Source organism: Vicugna pacos, chromosome 21, assembly GCF_048564905.1.
Source record: "Vicugna pacos chromosome 21, VicPac4, whole genome shotgun sequence".
Lineage (NCBI taxonomy): Eukaryota > Metazoa > Chordata > Mammalia > Artiodactyla > Camelidae > Vicugna > Vicugna pacos.
This window is the reverse complement of record NC_133007.1, coordinates 25,035,570-25,063,268: the sequence shown is the minus strand read 5'-3', so window position 1 is coordinate 25,063,268 and position 27,699 is coordinate 25,035,570. Positions and strand designations below refer to the sequence as shown.

Sequence of the window (27,699 nt, the reverse complement as noted above, 5' to 3'; positions counted from 1 at the left end):
AAATACAGAAGGTCAGTTTGGAAGGCAGAGTTTCCATTGATACTTTTACTACCTAAAACATTTGGAACTACTCCAAAACTGTCCTTACAGTTTCTCTGTATAGAGAAAATATTCTTTTTCTTTGCATCCTTTTCTTTCCCTGACCCCATTACACTGCTTCTCCATTTAATTCCCCTCTCACAGAACCCCTCAGGATCCCACTCTTCCTTTCCTCTATCAATGTGCTAAATGTGAAAGGCTTTCGAAAGAAGTCAAGAAAGGTAAGAGATGGAGAAGGAAAAGCCTTATTCAGAGCTTATCTGTTACTTGTTTACTGCCAGCCTAAGAACTATTAATTGATAAAATGAAAATAATTAGCTGAGAACTATAAAAACTAACTAACTATAAGCTAAAATCTGCCTAAGTTAATCATTTTTAAAAAGCAAAGAAAGGAAAAAAAGGCCTAGTTAGAAATTAGGGTATGTAAATCAATTTTAAAAGAATAATTAAAACTCTGAGAATAAACACCAACACAGAGAAAGGTTTAATCATTAGCACCTGCAGTCTAGAAATATGATTTAACAGTGTGTATCTATTGTAACACAATGCAGATACTTTTAAATGACCCAGATGTTTTTTTCTGGTTCCCACTCCCATATAATCATAATCAAAAGACTAAAATGTTACTTAAAAAAAAAGTAACAAAAAGAATATGCACTAAATTATAAAAGTAATTACTCTCAGTAATAAGATTATGGGTGATTTTATTTACTTCTTTCAACTTTTCAATATTTTCCAAAATACACATATATGAATTTTCAATATTCCTTCTTTCTTCCTTTCTGCTTTTCATGTTACATTTCTGTGTGCCAAAAAAAAAAAAGTTACTTGGGGGATAGACACTCATAATGTATTTCTTTTACTGGCATTACTTGAATATACAGCTAATTGAAGAACAAGGTAGAATAAACTTTCAGTTATCCAGTTTAATGAGGGGTAGTAGCCATCACAGATAATTCCAAAAAATAAATATTTATTTTATTTATCTACACTTGGATATTTGTAAATTGACTATTAAAAATATCTCCAGATTCCACTCCTCAATAGCTGAGTGACTTTGAACCCCTACTTAACTATACATTCTTTCTCTAGCACTTTTAATCTTGCATTTTCCTCCAGTTCTTCCTGTCTTCATGTCACAAATACAATTGAGCTTAAAGAAAAAAAATTCAATAACCTTGCTGCCCCTCTAGCTATTTCCCATTCTCCCACTGCACAAATTATCACTGGTGCTTTCATCCCTCCCTCAGTAATTCCATCATTTGATTTCCTTTTCCCCAAAAAACTCTAAGTCTATTCCTGATCAACAACCTTCAAATGTAATCTTTTCTCAGGCATCATTATATCTCCTTTGTCACTACATTTTCAATAAAAGACCTATTCTTCAAGCTCTCCTTCCCCCTTGATGTTCACTATCGCTTCTCCAGTTTCTCCTTGTCTGTCATCTTCTTTCATGTTCCTTTCCATAAAGAAGAACCACAACCAACACTTCGAATAGTTCTTACCAAACTTCAATCTCATATTTCTGTTCTTCCTTGATGGCCCCAATGTCACCTCACTCCACATACCTAAGCCGAACTCATTTCAACCCCTCAAATACCTTCCCCATGGAGGCATGCTTCACCATCCCCCACTCCAGATATCTTAAATGGTATCAGTCTGTGAGCAACAGTAATTCTTTCTTTGTAATGTCTCTAAGATAGACCCTTTCTTCTCTATTCTTCCTGCCAACATCCTATACCAATACTTCATAAGATCTCAAGGGCATAACAGCAAGGCTCGGTATAGTAATCTGGATCTATCCTTTCTCTCTGAAGCCCTGCTCCCCTCCCACACAAACACTATTCCACTTCCACTTCTTCACCCTAATCCATCAAATCCAATCAGTTCCTCAAGTTCCAATTTCAAAAACCCTAATCACCTGTACCACATGCTCTAGCACTTACTCACATGCTGTCTTACACTGCTCCAAATGAATTATGTGTTTATGTCTTGTCTTTCCAATTAGACTATAACCTTTCTAAGGTTAGAATTATGCCTTCTGCTTATTTATTAATTGGTTATAACCTACAGGAAAAATTCAAACACTTAAGCATGAAAAATAAATTCCTTCACAGTCTAAACCCAATCTACCACTCTGAAGTCATCTCTCACTGCCTCTTCCAAGCAACTATGTCACCATCCTCTTCTGCCTCTGTGCCTCTGCTCAGACTGTTCTTGGCCACGATACCCCAGGCCACCATTCTGTCAAGCCACAACTCATTCCTCAAGTCCTATGGGCATATTATGTGATCTCTGAAGAGCCTTACCAAATGTCACAGGCAATAGTCTCTTCCTTTAAGCTGCTGTCCCTCCTCAAGCCCTTTATAAATGCCCACCAAATCACAAAGGGCCACACATAATTCATCCCTCCAGAAATGATGAAAAGTTAAGAGAAAGGAAAGAAAAGGATACAGAAGAGGACCTAGGAAACAGGAGAGAAGAAAGTTGCTACCCATTCATAGAGTTCACTGAGGACCCTTACAAGAACCATAGCTCCAATTCCGTTCCAAATCAACATTCCCTTTCAGAAACAGTTTTGTAAAGGCACTGCAGAGGATGCAATGACAACAGCAAAGGCAACGGTAATGACAAGGAAAATATAACCTAAGACTTTCAATATCTTACCTCCTTCTTCCTTGACTTCTTCGCTAGGCTCTCCTGAAAGAGGCTCCTTTGTGATAGGATGATCATCTCTGTCTTCTTGGGTAAATGGCCCAGGCCTGAGTATAATTTTCTTCCCTCTCCTTGAGCTAGTGGCCTGGAGTTTTCCTTTACCAATATGTATATTTAGGGGCTGAGAAGACTCCAAGGAAGGTAGGGTGATTCCCTGAGAGATGGCCAAATCAACAGCTTCTAAAACTGGTGCATTTGTGTCCTGGGTGAGCACACGAGAGTCTGAAGGTGGGTCCTCGACACCAAGCTGTTCTCCTGCATCCTGTACAGACTGTACTTCAAGGCCAGCCGCTCTGCCATGACTTGGAACCCAGGATAGTGACACTGACTCCAAGTCTTTAACGTGGTCCAATTCTGGCTTAACAGCTGACTCTAGGTCTAAGTCATCCTCCTCCTGGTTGCCCTGATGCTGGGGGGAGTCTGTCAGTGTAGTTCTTCTCTTCTTACAGGGCAACATTTTGCAAGTCCCACTTCTGTTCCATTCTGAAAGGATAAAAGCAAGTTCTTATCACATTCACATTAATTAATGATAATAATATTTCCTCAAATATCTTTTCATTTATTCATGTCCAAACATGAACACAGCATTTTACACCAAATGCACAATCTCCCCACCAGGTGGGAGCTGAGAGTGGTTAGAGTGCCTGAGTTCAAACCCTAACTCTATTACTGATTAGTATGTTATCTTGGCTGAGTGACTGACAACCTCTCTAAAGTTCTGTTTCCTCAACTGTAAAAAATAATAATTGTTCTTACTTCGTGGAGTTGTTACATGAATTAAATAGCAAGTGATTAGTGTTAGTTATTTTTATTACCATCAGGAAGGCAGAATAACATGATGCTGAGAGCAAACTGTGGAGTCAAACTATCTGGATTTGTTTCCCAAGTCAGTTTCTCTGCAGCTTCGTGACCTTGCAAAAGTTACTTAACCTGAAACTCAGTTTCTTCTGCTATAAAATGAAATAAAAATAGCACCTACATCATTAGATAGTAATTTATTATATCAATAAATGTTTACTATTGTTGCTTTTATAAACAGGTATTTCCATTAACAGAAACAAGCCAAAAGCAGGGTTTGGTTGTTTAAAAAGGTTAAGCTATCTTAACAGAAATTTTTCGTTGAAAACAAGAAAGAGATTCTTACTGTTCTCAATACTATGTTACTTCTGGACTCTTGGCTTCATATCCAGTCATCACTATTTTAAGGGCAACAATAACCTAAACTGGAGAGTATTTTATGTTTGTATAGCACCTGTTTGCAAACCTCTTTTATAGTACTTATCACTTTTTTGATGGCTTCTTGTCTCGTTTCCATTTCCATCCCCCCAAACTGTGTGCTTTCTGAGGGAAAGGACCCTTTCAACTAGTACCTCTTGTACTCTCAGCAATATCTGCTCTATTGTAGATACTCAATAAATACTCCTCAAATAAATGAATGAATTAAAGAGGGCGTGAACTTCCCATTCTGTGCTTCATTCTATGCAGCTTGGACCAAGAGCATTATATAGAAACCGACTGCATCTTTCTGCCCCCCTCCTCAAACTTTACTCTCAATAAAATAGGTCCAAGAATAGAATAAGCTGTCTTGTGATACAGTGAGTTCATCACTGACAATGTTCAAGCAAAGCCTGAACGTCCATCTATCAGGGCACTAGATGAAAGCTTGGACTAGACGACGGCAAAATGGAGTTCTTTCTAAGAGTCTGAACCTTATAGTTAGTTTTAAACCTCCCTCATATTCAGTTTCTCCAGGACGCTAGGAGAAATTCCCCTGCCCCTGCCAAATCAACTGATATCCTTATACTGGTAATTAAAGATCAATAAGGACGTGAAATTCCGCTGATCCCTGTGAGGGAGGGTGCTAAGAGAGAAAGAAGTAGAGGGAGTAGTTTAGGAGAGTCCTATACTTCACAGACAAATTACTGAGGTCCAAGAAAAAGAAAAGAGGGAAGGGGAGGGAAGGAAAGAAAAGGAAAAGAAAAGAAGCTACTATTCAAAGTCAGCAGCGTGCAGGAATCAGCCCTGAGCACTTCAAACACAACAGGGGCTCTAAAGAGGGCCCCCTTTGGGAACTGGAGTCAGACCAACAGAGTGAATGAATGCAAATACGGAGGCAGCCCCAGCGAGGACCCCTCCTGGGAAAAGCTTTCACAAAGGGGTCCTAACTGCGCCTTTCACCCCGGCGCCGAGCGCTGGCCCAAATCCCCGCTCTCAGCTATTCACCTTCACTCCCCTACCTCTGTCATGCACCCCGCGCCAGCCCTCAGACCCGACCGCCTCAGCCGTGACATCCTTCGCCCGGACGTCCAGCGCCCACCTGCTTCTTCCCGCCCCACCGTACACGGCCCAGTACCCTCACCAGCCGGCCCGATCCCGCGGAAACTCAGCTTCTGTACCACCGGAAGTCAGCCAACGGCAGACAGTGACGTGCGCGCCCCCGCGTCGCTGTGCGCGGCGTCAGGGCGTCAGGGAGCATGCGCCAACCACAGGCGCCATCCCATTTTAGGGCGGAATGAAGCCGAAGGGCTGGTATGTCAGTTGTTGGCAAAAAAATTTAAAGGAAATACCTCGCTTTCTCTGTCCGTGGAGCTGTCCTATTCAAATCAAAACTGGGGGTTGAGGTTCGGTGGTTTAATTTGACAACTTATCCTCGCCGCAAGACACCTAGAATACAGGACCGAAGAAATGGAGAATTCGTAAAATTTCAAAAAGAGGAATCCTTGCTTTACAAATAGTGCAGTTTCCTAAATAAAGGTAAGGTAGTCTTGGACTCAATCCATAGTAATTATTCATATCTGTATAATACTCTGCATTTTACAAAATGCTTTCACTTTATCATAAGTGATTTAATGTTCATAATAAACCCTATGGGGCAATAGGTATTATTACACCTTCCAATTTACACAGGACAGATTTTTGGCTCAGCTGGGTAGGTGATTTCACAAAGATACACAGCTATCAAAAGGAATCAAGTTATCCTAACTAGCTTCTAACGTATTAATCCAGTGCCCAGGAAGGTGCCTGGGGCATAGTCGATGTTCAGTAAATTCAATTTATGTGTTCTGAATAAATGAATGACTCTAAGAACCATGTCCTTTCCAGTTTTCTAGAAGGACAGAATGTCAAAGCTGGAAAAATGCATTCAACTCTCCCACTTTACAGGTGAACCACCAACAAATATTTATGCATTTAAATAATCTATTTGACCTGATACTGTTTGTAAACAGAACCCGACAGGATGAAAGTACCCACAGCCAAAATAAAGGGTGAAATTGAAGTGCTCGCGGAGGTAATCGCCAGCAGTCTGGCTCTAACCTGAATCACCCTAACTCTTCCAGATGCCAAGGAAGTCTCTAGAAGCTTGGAGTTTCATCTGTGTCCTGCTTTTGAATCTACAGAATACACAGATCTGTTGATTTGCTCTTTCTCTTTCACACCCCTAAGCACAAGCACCTTTAAGCACTTGAAGCTTTTGAAAAGAGAAATATCCAACACTTACTAACTTTGACATTCTTCATTAATCTTTGGGGTTTTTTTGTTTGGGGAGGGTGGTATTTATTTATTTTCCTAGTGGAGGTACTGGGGATTGAACGCAGGACCTTCTGCCTGCTAGGCACGCACTCTACCACTAAGCTATACCCTCTCTCTAGTCTTTGTTTTTAAAGTTTTAATTTACACACTACAAAACCCATCCGTTGTTTTACTTATACAATTAAATTATTTTCAATAAATCTTCGGAGATGTGCAACCATCACCAGGTTTTTGTCTTTAATCAGAGCTTCTTAAGTTTAAGAATTTCCATAATAATCTTTAGTGGTCTCAGAAATGCATAACAATAATGGCAATTGATACTGAAATGTAGGCAATATAGAATGTTGTTTTTTCCAAAATCCTGGGCCCCCTCTCGCCCAGAACATTCTGCTGCTATATTAAGCCCAGGAACCCGGAATCACAAGATCCATTGGCCCTTATATGCTAAAGTACCTACACTTCTTAGGCCTCCGGGTTTTCGCCTTATAGACTCGCAGCCCATCAGTGGGCGGGATCTGATTCTCAGGAAATCTTGGCGATGGGAGGGGTCCCCTCCCAGAGATCTTCCGGAAGGGGGCGGGGCTTGCCTTCCGGAACTTTTCGGACAGAGGCGGAGTCTTCTGCCGAGGGCCGTTCGGAAGAAGGCGGGGCCTACCTCGCATCAGGACCAGTCTGGCTGCACCTGCATCCTTAGCTCAGAGCATCCCTGGAGCATCTTAAGAGGCGACCGCAGCTGGCAACCAGGGATCAGACCGTCGCAGGAGGTGTCCGCCGGACACCTTCCCCCTCCCCTGACCTAGCGCTCTGCAGCGGCGGCCTCGGTACTGACCGGAGGTTCCCAGAGTTGTCTGACCATTGCAAAAGCATTTATCGCAATAGCCTCTGATTACGACATGGCTGAGATCACCAATATCCGACCCAGCTTTGGTAAGTAGAATCTGGCCAACTAAGTCTGGGGTAGGCGAAACCGTTGCAAGGCCAACAGCTGGGCAGAGTGAAGCCCAGATCAGGGCCTTCAAGTGTCGCCCCCTGTAGAAGCGGGCCTGTGGTGGTGGGTATCGGGCGGAAGATAGCAACCGTACTTGAGCTATGGGCTGCAGGGGCTGGTAAGGCCAGAACCACACAGAGGGTGGGAAGGACCAGGATGCTAAAACCTTGTATAGTGCACAGTCAGCACTGCTGGAGGTGAGAAATAGCGAGCTTGCAGAGGACCTGAATCCCTCCTTCTGGGGGAGGAGAGGTGAGGTAGGCCGAGCCCTCCCCCTTGGGACACGCAGGGCGGTGCCCCTTCCTCCCCCTCCCACTCCTCAGGGCTGCGGGGGAGGGAGGTGGCAAGGGGGATGGGGCATCAAGATGGCAGCTTGGAGACTGTGGGATGTGCGGCTGACAGCCAGGGGGAGGCGGCGGCCTCTGGGGAAAGAGAGGTGCGGGGGTGGGGAGCAAAAAGGAAGCCACTCCTTAAGCCGATCAGCTGGATGCTGAGGCTAGGAGGCCCTGCAATTTCTATTCTGCATCGTAATGGTGGGGTCCGTCCGATGCTACCAAATGGCGCTTGGCGCTGCTGGGCTGGAGGATGACGTGATGTCTATTTCTGGGCCTCCTGGCAGTGCCTAGGCTCTTCTTCCCGGGTCTTTGTTCCCTGTTTGCCTGGTATGGCTTTTCAAAAAGGGGGACTCACCCGCGCTGGTGCTGGCGGGGGCCCGATCCAGGCCAGGCCTGAGGGGGAGGGGCGAAAAAGGCCGAGCCCGGGGGAGGCCGCTTTGTGTACGGGAGAAAGCATTACGTCATCTCGGAGCGGCTGGTCCCTGACCCAGCCCTACGGGCTCCAAGATCAGTTACACTCCCTGGAGCAGAGGGTGGGGTGGAAAATAGGGAAGCAGATGGGAAAGAAAAGCTGGAGAAGCAAGTTTTTCCTCTTGAGAGATTCCTCCAAAATGTGCTTGGGTAGCAAACTTCCTGTGTTATGCTTTCCTGGCCCGAAAATAAAAAAGAATTGCCCTGCTTCTCCCTCAGTTCTACCCCAGTTTGAATGAGAGAAACCAATGAGAGTTGCTGTCGGCCTAGAGTTCCTTCATATTCCTTAAGAGATTCTATCTCGCAAACAATCCAAAAGGTTTGAGCATCCAGACTCCAATGTTTAGGGTGGGGCCACAATCCAACTAGGAAATGGCTTTTCTCACTCCCAAGTAAGAGGTTTATGGAAATGAACAGAACCCAGTGTGCTCTATCCCTTCAATGCCAGGAAGAAGACATCAGATCAAACAACAGATCACACCCATTAACTGCTTTTCCCACTGATTCCCCAAGGCTGAATCATGATTATATTTCTTTCTTCCATCTCACCTACTGCATCTTTTTTCAATGTATTTTTATTGAAGTATAGTCAGTTTACAATGTTTCACCTACTGCATCTTTGAGTCCTAAATTTCCAAAAGAGATGCCCCTTTTGTGATCACATGAGCACCTCATGATTTTCTTCCTGGTCTTTCTTTTTTTTCCCTTATGCCTTCTTACCAACATTTTCTTTCCTGTCATTGCAGTTCCAGATTCCTTGGAAGGTTAGATGGTGCAGAGCATAATATGTGATTTCATTTAGAGGGACTATTAGTGGAAAAAAGAAAAGAAATTATAAAGGCCTTTTACATACTACATTTTATTTAATCCTTACAAATACCCTCCAGTGTATTCATTATTATATATATTTGCCAAATGAGGAAACTGAGCTGAAGGGAGATAAAAATAACTTGGCTGAAGTCAAACAAACTAGTTAGGGTAGTGTTAGGCTAGAATCTAAACCAATTTCCGGTTGATGCCAAAGTTCATTTTCATGTCACTGTATCACACTGGCCTATTTGACAGGAAAAGGCTGTTTTAGCAAAGGAAGTGTCAATAAGCAGGACTGGTCGGGGCTGAAAGAGTTGGACAAAGCCCAGATGTGTCTTGCAGAACTTTAAACCCACACAGAGTCTCCTATGCAGAGAACCACCACTTCTGACTTTTCCCCGTCTCATAGAGTACTTCATTTCAAACTCCGTAGCCCTTGAGAGATATACCAAGCCAACACTCAATTATCCGTGACCTTGGAGGACAAAAGGAGCAAGCAGCATGGGTCACTGCAATTTACAACTACTCAAAAACATTCATTTAGCCATTAATTCCAGCTTCCTTTTCCCACCACACTTTTGACTAAAGCAAGACATAGGGTCCTGAGTTTCACTATCTCTGATTTTTCTAGTTCACTGCCTTGGGTGTGGAGGAGAGAAGCGGGAATTAAGAAACACTAAAATGAAGAAGAAAGTAGAGTGGGGGGAAGGGTATAGCTCAGTGGTTAGCGGATATGCTTAGCATGCACAATGTTCTAGGTTCAATCCCCAGTACCTCCATCAAAATAACTAACTAAATAAAGCTAATTACTTACCCCCCCCAAAAAAAAGCAAAAGTAGGAAACAAGGTGGAGGAGAGTGCCTAGATAATTCACAAGTGGATTCATCTGTTTCTTCATCTCTCCTCCTGAAACATAAGAATCCTTCATATTCTCTTTTACCCATTCCACCCCTGTTTTCTAGCAGTAAAAGTTGAGGCAGTGGGATCTCTCAAGATCACAGAATAAATCTATGGTAGAGCCGAAAGGATCTCTCAGATGTCTCCCAACCTGGGCCTTTCAAACTCCCTTTCAAATCGTTCTCAACAATAGAATTGTCTTGGTAATTCCCTGTTTTTCTCTTCTCACAGAGAGAATCTCTGTTCAGTTTTACCAAGCAGTAGCGGTTTTCAGGAGTCCCTGACTGGCAAACGGAGAGCCACTTTTTCAAACTGTACATATTCTGACTGACAGTTGAATCCAATCAATTGTTCAAACAAATATTTACTGAGCTCCAATTAGACGCAAGAGACTAAGGGATTCAAAGACGAACAGGATGCTATTTCTGCCCACTCTCAAGGAGCTTACTGCCAAGTCTGCTCCCATTTTGTGAAACCTCTCCCTAACAGCTCTTATTTCACTTGCTACTCTGAGAATAAATGCTCTTATTCAGTATGGCCATGGACACGGTCACTTTGGTTTATTTTGTTAATGGCTTTACTCCAAATCTATATTATTTCAAAATGTAACCACTTATTTTCTTACATAGTCCCATCTTTCAGAGAATCATGGAATGTTTGAGGCAGAAAGAATTTCAGAGACATTTAGTCCAACTCCCATGGGTGAAATCCCTTTTAGAATATGCCTGACCCATGGCAATCCAACCTGTGTTTGAAAGTTTTCAAATTTAAAATATAAAAATTAGTTAATTTTGAAAAAGAAAGTCTTCAATGGAGATTCACTGCCTCATGAAGCAGCCTGGGCCACTGTGAGGCAGTTCTTAACAATAATTTGATTCTAACTCTGAGTCAAAACCTGTCTTGTAGCCTGTACGCACTGGTGTTAGACCTGTCCTCCAAAGTAAAATCAAATCAGATTTCCTTCCAGAAAAATGCCTTGAATTATTGAAGAAGGTTATTATTCCTAGAACCTTTAGCTCCTCATTTGATCTGGTTTTCAGGTCCTCCACTATTCTGCTTATCCCTAATGTAGAGACACTCTGGTGTCAGGTAGACCAGAGTTTAAGTCTCATCACTGCCATTTGCTACTCTCCGGCCTAGGGCAGATTTGAGTCCCCAGGTTCCTCAGTTGTAAAGTAGGGATATTAATGATACCTATTCAATGAGGTCTTTGATTCAGACGGAGAAAGCTCTAGCACAATGCCTGGCAGGGATGTCATAAATGTACGCAAAAAATAGCAGTAAATATTCTTGTACACAATAGAACACTCCATGTGTGTTGTGATCAGTGCAGATAAAATGACACTCCCCCTCCTGTGATATGGATGTTGTACTCATGGTATAAGTTGGTATTAGCCTAATTATACTCCAAGCTTGTTGTCACTCAACTACTAAGTTATTTTCACTCAGATTCATCATGTAAGGTCTCCCATTGCCTAGTAATAGATTTTAAAGGCCAGATAGAATTTTACATTTATCCGTGTTATATGTAATCATATTGATCTCAATCTCTTTTTCCAATCTGTGGATACTGTTTTGAGGTACTAATTCATCTGTTCACTGAACACTTACTATGTGCCACATGGTTCCAGGATCTAGGAATATAGCAGTGAACATTCAGTATTTTTACTAAGCTTATCTAGTGAGGAAGGACAGACAAATATATGTTGGGGGTAATAAGTGCTGTGAAGAAAGATAAATCAGGGTGATGGGGATATTATCTCACTTGGGGCAGTCAGGAAATGCTTCTCTGATAAGATGAGTTATGAACAGAGGCCTGCATTTTGTGAGGAAGTGAGCTGGCAGATACCTGGTAGAAGGATGTTCCAGGAAGAATCTGGAATATGCTTGAATCACATTTATTTCCTTAGTTCTTCCTGCCCTACCCAAGCCTTCCCTAAAAAGTAATGTGGATAACTATAGGCCTTATGTAGATCTTTAAGGCCTAAACTCAATTTGGCTTCAGTGAATTTAAGGGGAAAAAAAATCCCCAGACCTAATTATTTAAGTCAGGAGCCCAATTTGTGTAGGGAAAGATAAGACTAGAGGAAGGGAAGGGAAAAAATGTGTTTCTCTTTAGTTACTTGTTTACTCAACAAATATATGTTAAGTACCTGCTAGGTGTTTTTAGTGCTGAGGATACAGAAATGAACAAAAGAGACGAAATCCATGTCATTATGAAACTTACATCCTAGTGGAGACAGACAATAAATAGTAAAATTATATGTGTATTTATATATATTCTTGTGGAGGGGTTGGGGACAGAAAGAATATGACAAGCCATATGGAGAAAATGAAGAGAGCCAGGAAGTGTGGGTCTCAGGGGTGGAAACGGTTACGTTTTTAAATAGGGTGGTCAGGGAGGACCTTACTAAGAAGGTGACAGTTGAGCAAAGATCTGACATTTTCCATGTTTCCTGTTTCTTCCTATGTAAAATACTTGTATTTTAAATACCTGGGAGCTGAAATGTGGAACATATTTTAAAAGTACCTAGACCCAGAATTCTTCTACTTCTTACCACCCACTTGCTTTTACCATACTTGGGCACCCTTCCAAAACCATCAAAAGTCAACCCCACATCCTTCCACCCCACCTATCAGTCAGTGAGTCAACACAGGCCCACTGTTGCAAACCCTGCGCTAAATGCTGTGGAATATCCTCCTGAAACCAGACACAGCCCATGCCCTTGTGTAACAGTTGAGGTGAATGGGTTCCCATGTAAAAAGGTGACCTACAGCACTTACCAGGCAGCTTTATGTGAAAGACAAATCAGTATGAGCAAACCAAGTCCATAAGCATTGAAGGAAGGCCAAGAAAAAACAGGCAGTCAGGTGGGGCGCTTCAGGGAAGGCTTTCTAAAGAAGACAATATTTCATCCAAGTTTGGTTGAAAGGAAGAGCTATGCATTGATTGGAAAGGATAGGTGAGGGCATCTCTAAGACAGGGGAGTAGTTCATAAGCCCAGATGAGCAAGTTTTGCTTTGGAGGCCAGGCTGCAGATTAGCATGGCTCCAGCACAGCCACTAAGCAGGGATGCTCTGGACAGGGCATTGAGGTCCACCAGCCTTGACATGTCTCTGGTCTCCACCTTCAGATGTGTCACCAGTGGTGGCCGGCCTCATCGGGGCCTCTGTGCTGGTGGTGTGTGTCTCAGTGACCGTCTTTGTCTGGACATGCTGCCACCAGCAGGCAGAAAAGAAGCACAAGACCCCACCATACAAGTTTATTCACATGCTCAAAGGCATCAGCATATACCCAGAGACCCTCAGCAACAAGAAGAAAATCATCAAAGTGCGGAGAGACAAAGATGGTTCTGGGAGGGAAGGTGGACGCGGGAACCTGTTGGTGGACGCAGCAGAGGCTGGCCTGCTGGGCCAAGACAAGGGTTCTAGAGGACCTAACTCTGGATCTTGTATAGACCAGTTACCCATCAAAGTGGACTATGGGGAAGAACTGAGGAGCCCCATTGCGAGCCTGACCCCCGGGGAGAGCAAAACTACTTCTCCATCATCTCCAGAGGAGGATGTCATGCTAGGATCCCTCACCTTCTCAGTGGACTATAACTTCCCGAAAAAAGCCCTGGTGGTGACAATCCAGGAGGCCCATGGGCTGCCGGTGATGGATGACCAGACACAGGGCTCTGACCCCTACATCAAAATGACCATCCTTCCCGACAAGCGGCATCGGGTGAAGACCAGAGTGCTGCGGAAGACCCTGGACCCTGTGTTTGACGAGACCTTCACCTTCTATGGCATCCCATACAGCCAGCTGCAGGACCTGGTACTGCACTTCCTCGTCCTCAGCTTTGACCGCTTCTCCCGGGATGACGTCATTGGGGAGGTCATGGTGCCGTTGGCTGGGGTAGACCCCAGCACAGGCAAGGTACAGCTGACCAGGGACATCATCAAAAGGAACATCCAGGTGAGGAGAAAGAGTGTGTTGGGGAGGGATGGTAGGTTCGGGGAGAGAAGGGGACAAATGGCAGGGGGAGGGGGTGGGATGATTGGCAAAGAGAGGCTGTAGAGAGGAAGCTCTTGGCTATCAGTGTTAGGCAGTGGTCAGAATAAGACAGACAGCCTGGCAGGTTAGATCTCCAAGAACACCTCCTCCAAGTTCCTAAGGAAAGAAGGGCAAGTATCTTCTGAAATTTCACTTAGTAGTGGGCATCCTGATGCCATATCCAGCTTGCTTGGAGCAGGCTGGCTCACCAGTCCTAGACCCCATCACATCATGGATGTGGGGGCCAATTTCTTCTCCAGAATAACGTGTGATCCTCTTCTAGTGCACTTAGTTGTCACAGCTGAAGCTCTGAAAGTAGTTCAGTAACTTCCCCCTCAGCTTCCCTTTCCCAGCCGAAACTTAGAGTTGTGTAAGTAGTATCACGTATATGACTTATGATAACCATTTTATAAACGCAGCTTAATAAATGACCTCAGCCTTTGGGCCCCTCATCTAGGCCCAAGCCTTTACCATGGACACCTCTCCCTTCTCTGTTCCCCTTCTCCTCCCCCACTGTCCTCCCTGTTCGCATTTAAAGGGAGATGAGAGCCCTTCATCCTACCTTCTCTCCACTAGGCCAGCATTGGCTCTCAAGTTATAATTTTAGGGATGGAAGAATGGTAACCCCACCCCGACTAGTTCATTTATTCCTTCCTCAACTGGCGAGGCAGTGTGGTTCTGTGGTTAAGCACTAGGGCTCTTGAGTCGGACTGCCCAGCTTCATGGTCCAGCTCACCACTTTCCAGCAGTGTGATATGGGTGAGTCCTTCACCCTTCTCTAAGAGTCTATTTCCCCATCTGCAAAATGGAGCTGATCATATCGCCTTCCTCACAGGTTATGAGGATCAAGTGAGAGCATACACCTGGCATATGATTGCCCTTGTGGAGCTTTTACTTTAGTGGAAGAAAGAGAAAAAAATCTTGGCAATTCTCATATAGTGAGTGTGGCAGGTGCTATGAAGGAAGTTGTTGAAATTTTAGAGTTTCATCCCTTTTTCGGGATTTAACATAAATGGTTGATAGCAAGGACTTTGAAATCAGACCTGCATTTGAATCTAAAGTCCGCCAGCAAAGTAACCTTGAGCAAGCTGCTTAAATTCTCTAAGTCTCAGTTTCTTATAGGAATTAAGATGATGATTTTACATAGTCCCTAGCACTTAGTAAACCTTCAGTAAATAGTAACCAGTATTATTATTATTATTTCTATTATTAATAAAGTTTGCTCTATGGGAGCGATAATGTGGTTTGTAGATATTTCTATTTTGTTTTGACAAAGTGAAGGAAGACAAGGGAGGCCCGGGTCCATGGAGAAGAGGGTAGAAGGTTCAGAAAGGATATCAGAACCACTAAAAACAACTGCACATAGAGCCCTGCCTAGAGGTGCCTTACTTATTTCATACTGTCTTTTCCATATTCAAGCCCACGCTGGACCCAATGGGGAGGCGGGAGGCTCAGGACTGACAGAGGCTTCCAGGCCAGCAGGGCTGAGTGTGCAGTGAGCTCCCAGGAGGGTTTGGCCACTGAAGGAGGACACTGTGCTGTGCCAGGTTGGGGATGGGAGGCAGGGAGCAGTTCCCCTGGAGATGTGTGCCTACCCTCTCTGCTGTGTAGTAGGCACCTGTCCCACTGCAGCCAGCCTCGTCATGCCATTACCCAGAGAACTGCTGTTGCCACGTGGCACACTCAGCTCTACCTCACAGGGACCAAGGGGAGTGCAAACATTTTAAAGACTACTAGAGGCCTTTGGTCAGGGCATAAACACTGGTCCATTGCTAGAATACAGTGAGACATCCGAGAGTCCCACACAGCAGGAGCTGTCGTGTAGTCTGAGCTTGGAGTCAGAGGCCCAGACAGAAGCTGCAGTAGTGATCTGTTTCATCCCCCTCCATCCCTTCCCCTCTCTCCATTTCTTTTCCTCCCGATTCTGCCAACCCACTTCCCTAATTCCCAACTCCCCTTTATAGCAGCTCCAGTGTCTCCTTCCTGCCTTCATCTAGTTCTTACGGGGGTCCTTTCTACCACAGCCTTCCCTGTAGCACCAGCCTTGGTAAAGCCACCAAGTAGCTGGACTCCTCCAGATGGCTTGTACACTCGCAGTCCACAGCTGAGAGTGGAGCATGGCTCTGTGCCAAGCTGCAGCTGGGAAGAGACTGGCAAGGAAAGGGACTGATTTGGGCTGGGAACAAAACAGCCTCAAATCCAGGACACTGGGCAGGGAGCACAGACAATGGCATTTGCTAAACTGCCAGGGGCTCTTGGCAAGAGCCAAGCTTCTTTCCACTTTATTAACTCCCTTCAGGAGGGATAAGCCAGGCAGGGCTGGGATTCCGAGCAACACATCCCCTGGGAGCAGCCCGACAGGACACCCAGAGCCTGTGCAGCCCCACCCCAGAGCCACGCAGCCTCTCAGCCTTCCTAAACCTGTTTGCCCCAACCAGTGCCTGTAGGCAGGGCTGTGTTCCATCCTGGGTCATGGCTGTCACCCTCCTAGTCACTTGTTCCCCTGCTTCCCTAGTGGTGCAGCCTCCAAATGTCTACCCTCAACCATCCCTACTGTAGCCAAAAGTCTGCCCTTTCTGGATCTCCCCTTGGCTCAGCAGTTAGAGCTGCCTGGGACTATTCCACCCTGTCTGTAAAGAGCTTTCTCTGGTCTGTGTAAGGCATTCCCTTATACTATGGGGCCAAAGATTCCGGGGTGGAGACTGGTGAGAATTGCATTTCTCTAGACAACTCCCCACCCCTAACTGCATTTCCTGACCTTTAGCAGGAAATTCAACTCTTGTCCTTTCCATTATCACAGTGTAGTCCTGTTGAAGAAGCCCAGGACTGGTCACCATTTCTGACTCTGTCCGTTTCACTCCCTAATTCTGGGCAAGCAGTTACCTTCTCTGGGCCTCAGTCTGCCTTTGAGCTGGATCATGAAGGCTAATGGGATCACTTCGTGGGAGCACTCTCAGCTCTTATGAACATACAAAATGATACAAGCAGCATTAAAAATTAACATTTGAGGGGGAGGGTACTAGCTCAGTGCTAGAGCCCATGTTTAACATGCATGAAGTCCTGAGTTCAATCCCTAGTACCTCCACTAAAAAAAAAAGAAGAAAAAATTCATGCTTGATTATTAGTGAAAGCTTACAGTATGAACTCTGTTGGGGGGGAGGTATAGCTCAGTGGTAGAGCACATGCTTAGCATGCACCAAGTCCTGGGTTCAATCTCCAGTAACTCCATTAAGAAATAAATAAGTAAACCTAATTACTTCCTCCCCCAAAATATAAATAAATAAAAATAAAAACAACAAAAATAAACTCTATAATGCCCCAAATCTCTGAGTTGGACATAGGAACTAGGAACTGGACTTTTTTCCAGTGGCAGCTTTTTTTTTCCCCTAATATTTTATTCAGATAGAAATAAAAGTAAATTTACATTCCCATAGTGCATCCCCCACAAGGAGAAGGGAGGTGGTGCAGAGAGGTCTGGGGTAAAGAAAAGACAGCAGAAAAGAGTGATTTACAAAGTGGATAATAGAGAGTTGTTAGACTCCTAATTTCTTCAGGTCATTGTTTTCCAAACCATTTCCTGTCTTTCTACCACCAGATTGGTGTTCATGACCTAGGACAATGGTCATGGGAATGAGAGGATTCTTAAAATCTCAGATTTACAAGAGACCTTAGAGGTCATCCAGTCTAGTCAAAAGGGACTGAAAAGAGAGAAAGAGAAAGGAATGTCAGTTTTCCAGGAACAATAAAGAAATAAACAATAAAGGAAGTTGCTATGGATGTGTACTGGGGAGAAGACAGGGAAGGGGGGGTGGATGTGGTTGAATGTTGAGGTCTTTGTTTCTTTTGTTTTCCCACGACTGTGATTTATGTCGAGGTAGCGCTTAGAACTTCTAGCCCCAATAAAGGTTTATTGAGGATGCATGAGTCCACCAAATGTAAAGCTTCAGTGGCTTGAAAAATCTGGAAGGGGCTCTGCTAATTACCAGAAACAGACTTAACACTTGCCTAACCATTTCCTTCAGCTGAACATCTTTAGGACCACCGCTCCTGCTCCTCTTTTCCCCTCAGTGAGAAAGGGTCCCGCTCTCTGAAACCAAAGCCTCACAACTCTGTCAGGCATGGATAAAACCCTTTCTCCCCCTTGTCCTTCTGCTTGCCTGCCCCTCAGCAGGGTCTTTACCTCACTAGGCCAAGGGGGTGGGAAACAGAGTTCGCTCCCAGCCCTTGACAAAGAGCCCTTGAGAAAGAGCCATTGACAATGCTAGCTACTCAGAGTGGGAATTGGGTGGAAGAGAGGGGGAACTGGGGGAGTAGGGGGCGGGGGGAGGGGACATGAAATGCTGGCCTTCAATGCAGAATGGAATGGCATTCAGGTAGTGTTGTGGCTGCAGACTTGGGACCACAAAGGGACAGCTGAATGGGGACAGGCATTCTGCCCATGTAAAATGGCCAAAGGTGAAGGAGCAGAGGGCGGGATTAGATGGAGAACAGTTGCCTGAAGAGTGATGTTAGGGGAGGAAATTATTAAGAGGGGAACCAAAAGTTGTCCACTTTTCCAAAGAACTAGGGAAGGGGCACAGGGATTTAGGATGATTTTGTTATAATGGAAGAATTAAGAAACAGAGTTTTAAAGAAGTAATCAGAAAATCTAAGCTATAAGATTGTAATCAATGTTATTTTTACAAATAAAACTATTTTTTAAACTCTGTTTTTTAAATCAAATTTCCCTTTTACCCCACCTAGCCTTCTTCTGTATATAAAGTTAGAATTTTATTCAAAGATTGTATATTTAATATTTAGATACCAATATCCAAGTGTGGTCCCAGAAATAGATTTCAAATCTAGTCAACATTTCATTATTCATGAAAATGGAAGGGAGCTGTGGCCCAAATAATCCAAAAGTTCTTTTTGATCAGCACTATCTACTGGAACTTTCTATGATGATGGAAATGTTCTATATTCACACTGTCTACTATGGTGGCCACTAGGCACATGTGGCTATTAAGCACTTGAAATATGGCCAGTGTGACTAAGGAAGTAAAATTTTAATTTTATTTATTTTTAATGAATTAAAAGTAAAATTTAAATAGAAAATTAAAAAATTTAAATAAATTTAAATAGATACATGTAGCTGGTGGATATTGCTTTGGGCAGCTCAGTTCTGAATGATTTGGAAGGCATTTGATTTTCTTTATGATGAGAGATTACTTTCCTGATGCCAGTTTAGTAATGTAAATTAGTTTACATTCTCTGATTGTGTTCTGACTGATGTCAAAAGGAAGCAGCCCAGAAGTATACTGATTAACCAGGGCAGCCAGCCTGTGATTTTAAACTGGCTGAGGGTACTTCCTGTGAATATAATCAAGAGCCAACAATATGTATGTTATAGATAAGGAAAAAACAAGGGGCTTCAATCTAGCAGAGAAAACCATGAAAATCTTTTTTACAGTCTATTCTTTTTTATATTTCATTTTCAAAAGCTAAAGGCTAAGTTTAAAGTTTAGTCGGGTTGTATGCCCTATGAAAGGCATTTCCATATGCTCCTGGTATGAAATACAGCCTTAAGAATTTTTTTAAGTAAATTAATTAATTTAATTAAATTTTTAAAAAAGAAAAATTTTAAACCATGTGAAAATATTATCACAGTTTCATTCCTCAAGATGACTTAAGACTTATAATCGGTGGGGAGGTATAGCTCAGTGTGCTTAGCATACACGAGGTCCTGGCTTCAATCCTCAGTGCCTCCAAAAAAATAAAACAAAACAAAAAACCTAAATTAAAACAAATTTTTAAAAATGTAAACCAGTGAAAACCAAAAAAAAGACATAATCAAAGCATGAACTATTAGGTTTTTTCCCCTTATTATTCACTGATGAGCTAATTAAATTATTTACTGCTATTAGCCTTTCCTGCACCAGACACCTGAGCAGGTAGTGCACTAGCAGGTGAGCTTCTTGAGGATGAGGTCCCTTGTTGTCCCTTTTCAGCCCTAGCTGCTAGCAGAGTGCCTGGTACTTAGTAAGTGGACAAGAAGTCATTTTGGTGGATATGTGGCATATGGAAGACTGGTAGTGAGTTTAGTCTATTTTTGCTGAATCTAAGAAGAATTCCTGGAGTAGCTGACATTTCTTTGGGACTATGAAGAATACAAGAAATAAGATTTGATTGTGGAGGAATGATTTTTGTCTCGAATTGAACTTCTGTCCTAAATGCCTCCAATCCCACCTCCTTTTATTTCCCTGGTCCCAGCCTCATCCCCACTTTTTTTTTTTTTAAGCAGCTCTTATTTCCTTTTTTAAAAATTATTTTTTGGGGGTAATTAGGTTTATTTATTTATGTATTTTAATGGAGGTACTGGAGATTGAACCCAGGATCTTGTGCATGCTAAGCATATGCTCTACCACTGAGCTATACCCTCCCCCATCATCCCCACTTTCTAAGCTAGAAACACAAGAAATATTCCTCCATTTCTTCCCTCTCGCCTATATTTACATCCAGTTAGCCACTCCAAACCAGCAAATTCTGACAATTCGTCCTGAGACATAACTTACCCCACATCTGTCTCCTCTGCTACCGCCCTGGTTTCTGGCTTTGTCAGTTTCTTCCCTAGCCTGTTGCAGCAGCCTCTTAACTGAGCTTTCTGACTTTCACTAGAATAACATGATTATTAATATATTAACGACAACAACTTTGTCACTACTATGCTTACAGACCTCCTCTCACCTGTGTGCTGCTGGTGGCTCTGCTGCTTGGTCAGCCTGTCTCCACTGCCCTTCACCTCCCATCCCCCAACCCACCTCTCTGGGTTCCCAGCCCATCCCCCCTGCCAGCACCCCAAATTCAGGCATACTCGCCACTCACCATCCTCTGAACCCAGCCTAGCCTACCTTTCAGCACCCAATGCCTTGGTACCAGCCACTCTACCGCTCTGCTCCACGTGGTCTTCTCTTTGTCCAGTGCCTCAGTGGCTCTTAACCCCCTCAAACTCAGCCTGGACATCAGCAGGCAAAGCCTTCTCTGAATCTCCCAGCGGCACTTAGGCTTCTTACTTTTCGGACAAGTAAATATGTTTACATCTCTCTCTTCTACTCCATGAGTAGTTCCTTGGGAGCAGGAACTGAGTTCTATCAGCTTTGAATCCCCAACACATGGCATGTAGTATCCACTCTTGTTTAAAATGTTCTTGGAGGACCAAAAAAAAAAAAAAAAAAGGAACAAAACCAAAACCAAAAAATGAAACCAAAAAAGAGAAATGTTCTTGGAGGGCTGGAGGGTTTTTCCAAGCTCAAAATAGAGCCTAGCGTAAAATTTAAAGGTGGGGAAACAAAGATGTGGAGAGGAAGCTGCCTTGGCTGGAGAAGACATTGAAGGGCATATACACTGAGGCAGGCAGAGCAGGTGTTGATATTTAATGGAGTAACAGACTCCAGAAAGTTCAGGGACTTGCCTAGCGCCAGGTGGTGAGTAAAAGGCAAAGTTAAGACTCAAACTCAAGTTTCCTATGTCCCACTATACAGCCTTCAAAACTATTTTATCACAAAAACCAAATGAAACTAGGAGAGAATGCATGTCTCGTATACACTGTGTGCTGAGCACTGTGGTGGTTTACAAATTCTAACTTACTGCATCCTCTTCCTAACCCTGTGAAGTAGGTACAGTATTTAACTCCATGTTATAGGTGACAAAGTGGAGGTACAGAGAGCTCAAGTAACTTGTCCCAGGTCATACTGATAGGAAGCAAAGTCAGAATTTGAATCCAGGCCAGTCTGACTTCGGAGTCTGTACTCTGAAATACTAGGCTACACTGCTTCTCCGTGCAAATGATTTTATTCTGTATCAGGATTATGATTTGAACATTTCCTTTTTCCCCTGCGTGCTTTCTGTGCCGTGGCCTGCACCCTCTGCCGAGATCCTCATCTGCTATTTCTTCTCCACAGAAGTGCATTAGCAGAGGGGAGCTCCAGGTGTCTCTGTCATATCAGCCTGTGGCACAAAGAATGACAGTGGTGGTCCTCAAAGCCAGACACTTGCCGAAGATGGATATCACCGGTCTCTCAGGTAGCAGCTATTTACTTCAACCTATTTCTATCTGTCCACCTCCTCCCCCCTCAACTACTGCCCCTTGTCTGTGACCCAGGCACCTTTCAGGACCCCCGACGCCTCTCACTTTTCCCCCTGTTCCTCTCTGTCTGCATTCTTTTCCCAATGAATGTAGCCAGGGAGGAGATTTGGGTGAGCAAATGAGGTCTTTACATTTGGTTGGGTCTCCTAGTGATATGCGTGGTAGGTGCTGTGCCCTTGCCCCGGGTGAGACTCTCAAAAAGACTGCAGGCTGTTGTCATTCCCCGCGCCCTAGAGAATGCTTGTTGGTGTCGTGGGGTTTCTTCAGCCCTGACTCTAGCCAGTTGTTCAGTTCCATTCCTGCATGGTTTCCTTGGCCCCTTGTCCAGGCAGGCAGATGTGCACACAGTCGGCATGCACCTACTGTGCAGTCACTAAAGACCACACGGGGGTGGCCAAGGAGATGAACAGAACCCCCTTCTCCCCAGCATGAAGTCACCACTGTACAGGAGAGGACTGTGTCATAGGCCTGTCTCCCTTTTTCTTATCTCTTTGGGGGCCCCAGATCCTTACGTCAAGGTGAACGTCTACTACGGCAGAAAGCGCATCGCCAAGAAGAAAACCCACGTGAAGAAGTGCACTTTGAACCCAGTCTTCAACGAGTCTTTCATCTACGATATCCCCACCGACCTCCTGCCTGACATCAGCATCGAGTTCCTCGTCATCGACTTCGATCGCACCACCAAGAACGAGGTGGTGGGAAGGCTGATCCTGGGCGCGCACAGTGTCACAGCCAGCGGTGCCGAACACTGGAGAGAGGTCTGCGAGAGCCCCCGCAAGCCTGTGGCCAAGTGGCACAGTCTGAGCGAGTACTAATCCTGTTCTCCTCGCCTCTAACCCCGGGGCCGGGCTGGGCGGGGACGTGGCGGGGAGAGAGATGACAGAGGGAAGCGGACTCAAAACCTCATTTTAGTTGTAGAAGAAAATTTCTTACAAAACAAACCCCACAAAGAACACCCCACATGACCACAGCTGCAGATGATCAGTTCTTAGCGATGATGATTTTTCTCCTTTGCAAGGCACTAGAAATTCCTTTTTTTTTTTTCAAATGGGGAAAAAAAGAAAGGGAAAGACCTCTACAAGTCTATATATAACAATGTAACCTTATACTTGCATGTCTAATACAAACTGAAGAAATTAGGCTAACTGCCAACATCAAGTTACAGATTTTAATCCATGAAAATTGTGTTTTGTGCCGAATTGTATTTGCTGATTACCTGAAATTGATCTCTTTTTACTGGGCTTCTCTGGAGAGTTATTCTCACACCCCACCTCTGCAGAAGAATATTTTGCTCTTGTAAAACCTCATGTTTTCATCATCTCTATCTTTTCTCCCTGTTACCTATTCCATCTCTGCCCTTTGACTGAGCTCAAGGTCCAGAGGTCTGTAGTAAGCCAAGAAACAAAGGTGGAATGGATAAAGCAGAGTTTTCAGGAGAAAGACCGAGAAATGCAGTTTGTATGCTGTCAGCCCTCCTGCTATGAAGGGGTAAAAGGCAGTCCTTGATTAATTTGTGATCAAGTATATGAAGACATCAGACTTATTAGGTAGACTTTAAGTTTACAAAACTAGATGACTTCTCTAAAAAGAGCTTTGGGGACTTCAAATTCAGCTCTAGGATAGGACCAGTGAACTCATCCAGCTGATCCCAAACTCTGTCTGCAGTATGAAGACAAGGAAAGGAAAATGAGGTGACTGCCATCTGCCTTTGCAGCTGTATATGGAAGTGACAGCCATTTGTTGGTCGATGGGTTAGAAATCATCAGAGGTTTGAAGGATTAAACTGGCCTTTGCTTCTCCAGTGATGCTAACCATTGAGAAGCTTAGAGTCTTCTCAAGTAGCTTAGATGAGGTTAGTTTGGCTTCATAAGGAAAAGGGCCTTCAGAAATTATTTTTTCTCCTTAAATTTTTCAGTAATGGCTCTTAAAAATAACTAAATGAGGAAATGCAATTAAATGAATAATAAAGATGACTTAGATTCTTTCAGAACATCCTTTCCCTCAAAACAAAGGGCTTAGTTCTTAAGACTTATGAATCTCAAGAGAAGAGGAAGGAATGGGGGGACCACAGATGTCAATCCTCCTGCCAGTGGACAAGAGAGGTTGAGAGAGATTCAGCATCTTGCTGGGATTAGAATTCACATCTCCTTATTCCCAGTCTAGCCGTGTCTCTAAAGTTGAGACTTTTCAGATGGCAAAGACTTCATTGATAATAAGTAAGCCTGGATAGGTAGTAGATATTTTTTGCCAGCCTGAAGAGGAACTCAAATAAGCAGCGGCTTGAACCAAGGCCTGAAAGATGAGCCAAGATTGAAAACCCACATTCATACAAGAACATCACGATCTAACTTGCTTCTGAGAAGGGAGCTGGAAAGCTGAGTTTCCATGGAGAGAGTGGTGATGTTGCCTTTGACGATCCCTTAACTCTTGTGGATTTAATACTAATCTGTGTCCCTGCATCATTTTTTTTCCTTTTTTTCCCACCTGGATTCTTGACAATGAAGAGCAGTTCTGAGCAGGCACAAAGCCCACTCTGTTCTTGTCCCTGTCAGCCCCCAGCCCCCATAATTTGACTCACAATCTCACCATCAGTTGGGTTCACATCACCAGTCTCTATCCTGTACTCCATGGAATGTAAATACTGTATCATACGTAGAAGAAAATAATTTTTGTTTTCTAAAAATGCATTGAGATAGTTTAATGTAAATCTGACAGGAGCATTCTGAAGCCCCATTAGGAAAAATTTTAAATGGTTCCTCTTCATCGCCTTAATGTCTAAAGATCAGAAATCGCTGAGCAGCCCACTTTTGTTTCCTTCCCAGAAACAATGCGAAGCAACAGGTGGAGATAGTCCGGTCTTTGCCCTGCTGTGTGTGCCTCTGTAGCTCCTCCTGAGGGAAGTCTGGGAAAACAGCCTCACGCCAGTCCTCTCTTCCCCATCTCCTGGTAGCTTTATTCCTTGCATTCTTTGGGTCTACTGAGCAGTGGGTGGTGAGGTGACAGGGGGGAACCAGGAGTTCTGTTGCCTAGGAGCTGCCTCAGTGTCTTTCTCAGAAAAGGGCAAAGAGGCAAACAGTACAGGGTTCCTCCCTCCTACCTCAGGCTTGATCCATCGTGCCCTTGACTTTGCCGTCCCAAAGTTTCTGAGCTGACTTTGGCTTTCACAGTTGTTCCTCCCAGAGCTAACTGATAAGGGTGGAGGAGGAATGCCTCCTCCTAAGAGTCAGTTGAAAGACAAGAGAGTCACATTCTAGCTTTTGTACAAGGCACTCATGGTCAGGAATAGGTTAGGGAATGGTCACTTCTGATTTTCCAAGAGTCAGTCCTTCTCTGCTGATATCTTGATTCCCTTGGGAAGACGAGAGTTTTTTTTCTTAATAACAAAAGTCCCTTTATGACTTATTCCTTCTTTCGGTTCTTCTCAGTGGAGCACAGCTGAGATGTACACGTTTATGAGCAGTGCTCTGGATGTGAAAACAGGCAGAACTGGTTGGTGGGCCAGGGGCGGCTTGCTCAGGAGAGGGAAAAATGCAAGTCCTTTTTCTTGGAAGGCTTTTCTTATCGCCAGGATAGTGACATTGCCCTCACCGTGATTCTTCTCCGATGTGGTCGTCTTTCTTTACCTTGTGTCTTCTCTTGTAAAAAATGAAACTCTAAAATAAACGTGTCAAATTTAAAAAAAAAGAAAAAAAAAGAAAAATCGAAAAAGCTAACATGAATTGTGTGAAACTGCATAATGCTGTAACGCTAACCTACAATATGTAATGCTATCTTGTATGTTGAATTTGTTAATGCCCCACACAAGTGCAAAATAAAGACTGATTCACATTAAATAGACCCAGTGACATCAGCATGATTTTCTTGAAAGCTGGATGACAATGAATGATGCTCACACTCAGACTCCAACAGAATGTGGGCATGTTTTCCAAAGTGTGGTTCAGAATCTTCTGGGACACTTGTTGAAAAATGCAGATTCTAGGCTCCAGACCCAGAGTCTTTTTTTCTAGTCCTTCTGTTTTCCTCTTAAAATGTAATAGTTGAGACTATAACCACCAGAGCAAGACATAATGGATTTCAGTGCTGAGAATTAGCCTGCTCCTTTAATTGGAAATATTTATCGCCAAAAGCAATGCTGAGTTGTCCTCTCATTTACTCATTAGTCAAGAAAAAAAAATTCTGTCTGATTATGTCTCTCTCATTTACTCATTAGTCAAGAAAAAAAAATTTAATTGAATGCCTACCATGTGCCAGGTACTGGGGATACAATACATTGACAAGCAAGAGTCCTGCTTTTGAGGAGTTTAGCAGAGGACAAGCGTTAATCAAATAATCACATTAATAAATATTTAATTACAAACTCAGAAATGCTCTGAAAGAAAAGGAACACTGTGTGTACCTGCGAGAAGTAGCGAGAAAGGAAGCAGGAGAAAAAGGCTCTGCTCTTTGAAAGTTTCAGTGAAGGAACTATAAAACATTTTTAAATTACAAAACTAACATCATAAGCATATTATAAGAAAATTGGAAAATAAAGAGGAAAAAAAAATCAAGATTCCAACCCTTTTTGTCTTTTTGTTGTTGTTGACGGGGAGGTAATTGATTTTATTTATCTTTGATGGAGGTACTGGGGATTGAATCCAGGACCCTGTGCATGCTAGGTATGCACTCTACCGCTGAGCTGTATCTTCCCCCCTGTTTTGACTTCTAATCTTATTTCCTGAGCATTTTCCCCCCTGATCCATTACTCAGGATCATTGTCAAAAACATGTATAATAAAGTAGAAGTTCATAGAAATAGGAAAAAATCCACTTACAGACAAACAGTACTAATTCTGACATGTCTCCTTCCAATTTGTTTGAACTATCTGATGATTCCAGTCATGATATGTATATAATTTTGTATATTACTTTTTTCTAACATGATAATATAATAACACTGATAGTAAGAGTATCTTGGCACTCAAGATGCTTTGGGCCACAACTAACAGGAAACCAAATTCAACTTGGCTTAAACATTAGGAAAATGGATCAGTTCACTTAACTTGAAGTCCAAAGGCAGGTTTGGCTCCAGAGCTGACTTGGCAAAAGGTCACTAATACTATGAGGAGCCCATGTTCTTTCTGTGGGTCACTCTGATATGCTAGCTTCATCCTAAGGCTTTTATGATGTTTATAGAAGCACTTCCAGAGGGAAAGACGCGATCACTTCAGGGCCTCTCCCAGAAAAATAAGGTAAATTTTTTCCAGAAGCGGCTAGCTATTCTTTCCTCTAATCTTGCTGGTCCAAAATGTGCCACATGGTCATTTCTGAACCAGTCACAGGCAAGGAGGATGGGATTATCTTTAGGCCATTTAGGACTGCCCTGGAACTGACTATGGGAAGTGGGTGGATTCTTGAATAAAATGTCATTTCCTTTGGAAGGAGGCATTGAGTAGGCAACGAATAAAGAACATCGCATAGTTTTCTACAGTACCTCTCACTCCAAGGTGTCTTCTCTTGTGATCTTACTACAAACTCTCTGAGAAGAGTTGCCAACCTACCAAGTGCCTCACCCACTGATCTCACTCATCCCCTGTGAAAAGACAAGCAATCTAGTGCTTGGAGTCCTTTTTTAAATAATTCAAGAACAACATAAGTTTAGCCATAGGGCACAATTTTTCAGAAAGCTGAGAACATCTATTCTTATTCAGCGTAAGTCTTACAAGATAGTGAACTGAAGAATATCCTAATTGCCTAATACTGTACCAGGTCAAATA

The 27,699-nt window shown here is 43.4% G+C and overlaps 2 protein-coding genes across 12 annotated transcripts in view; one reads left to right on the top strand and one right to left on the bottom strand.

Moving 5' to 3' along the window:
* Window positions 1-5,411, bottom strand: part of GON4L (gon-4 like) — a 64,504-nt gene extending 59,093 nt beyond the window's left edge. For 7 of the 10 annotated variants that reach the window (XR_012062798.1, XR_012062799.1, XM_072946391.1 and 4 more), the window contains exons 1-2: window positions 5,072-5,143; window positions 2,707-3,237 (exon numbers count right to left, since the gene is read on the bottom strand). Coding sequence is in view for 8 of the 10 variants with exons in the window: in XM_072946391.1 (XP_072802492.1) it covers window positions 2,707-3,211 (505 nt within the window). In the remaining 2 variants the exon portion in view is untranslated. Of the gene's footprint in view, window positions 1-2,706; window positions 3,238-4,991; window positions 5,159-5,321 lie in introns of those variants that run through there. The other 3 variants (XM_072946394.1, XM_072946392.1, XM_072946393.1) reach the window with 3 other exon arrangements.
* A 1,395-nt stretch (window positions 5,412-6,806) lies between these two features.
* Window positions 6,807-25,784, top strand: SYT11 (synaptotagmin 11). 2 transcript variants are annotated; one of them, XM_031689104.2, is made up of 4 exons: window positions 6,807-7,212; window positions 12,921-13,747; window positions 21,763-21,883; window positions 22,452-25,784. In XM_031689104.2, the coding sequence occupies exons 1-4, from the start codon at window positions 7,179-7,181 to the stop codon at window positions 22,760-22,762; spliced, it is 1,293 nt and encodes a 430-aa protein (XP_031544964.1). In that variant the 5' UTR covers window positions 6,807-7,178; the 3' UTR covers window positions 22,763-25,784. The 2 variants fall into 2 exon arrangements, with proteins under 2 accessions (XP_031544964.1, XP_006214694.1); XM_006214632.4 differs by having other exon boundaries at window positions 6,815-7,212; window positions 21,763-21,886.
* The last annotated feature ends 1,915 nt before the right edge of the window (window positions 25,785-27,699 follow it).

Excerpts from the sequence above, each read along its gene's own strand:
- SYT11 (XM_006214632.4), top strand. The coding sequence starts at position 7,179 with ATGGCTGAGATCACCAATATCCGACCCAGCTTTG. Across the intron at positions 7,213-12,920 it reads CAATATCCGACCCAGCTTTG|ATGTGTCACCAGTGGTGGCC; the intron begins GTAAGTAGAATC and ends CTCCACCTTCAG. Across the intron at positions 21,887-22,451 it reads TATCACCGGTCTCTCAGGTA|ATCCTTACGTCAAGGTGAAC; the intron begins GCAGCTATTTAC and ends TGGGGGCCCCAG.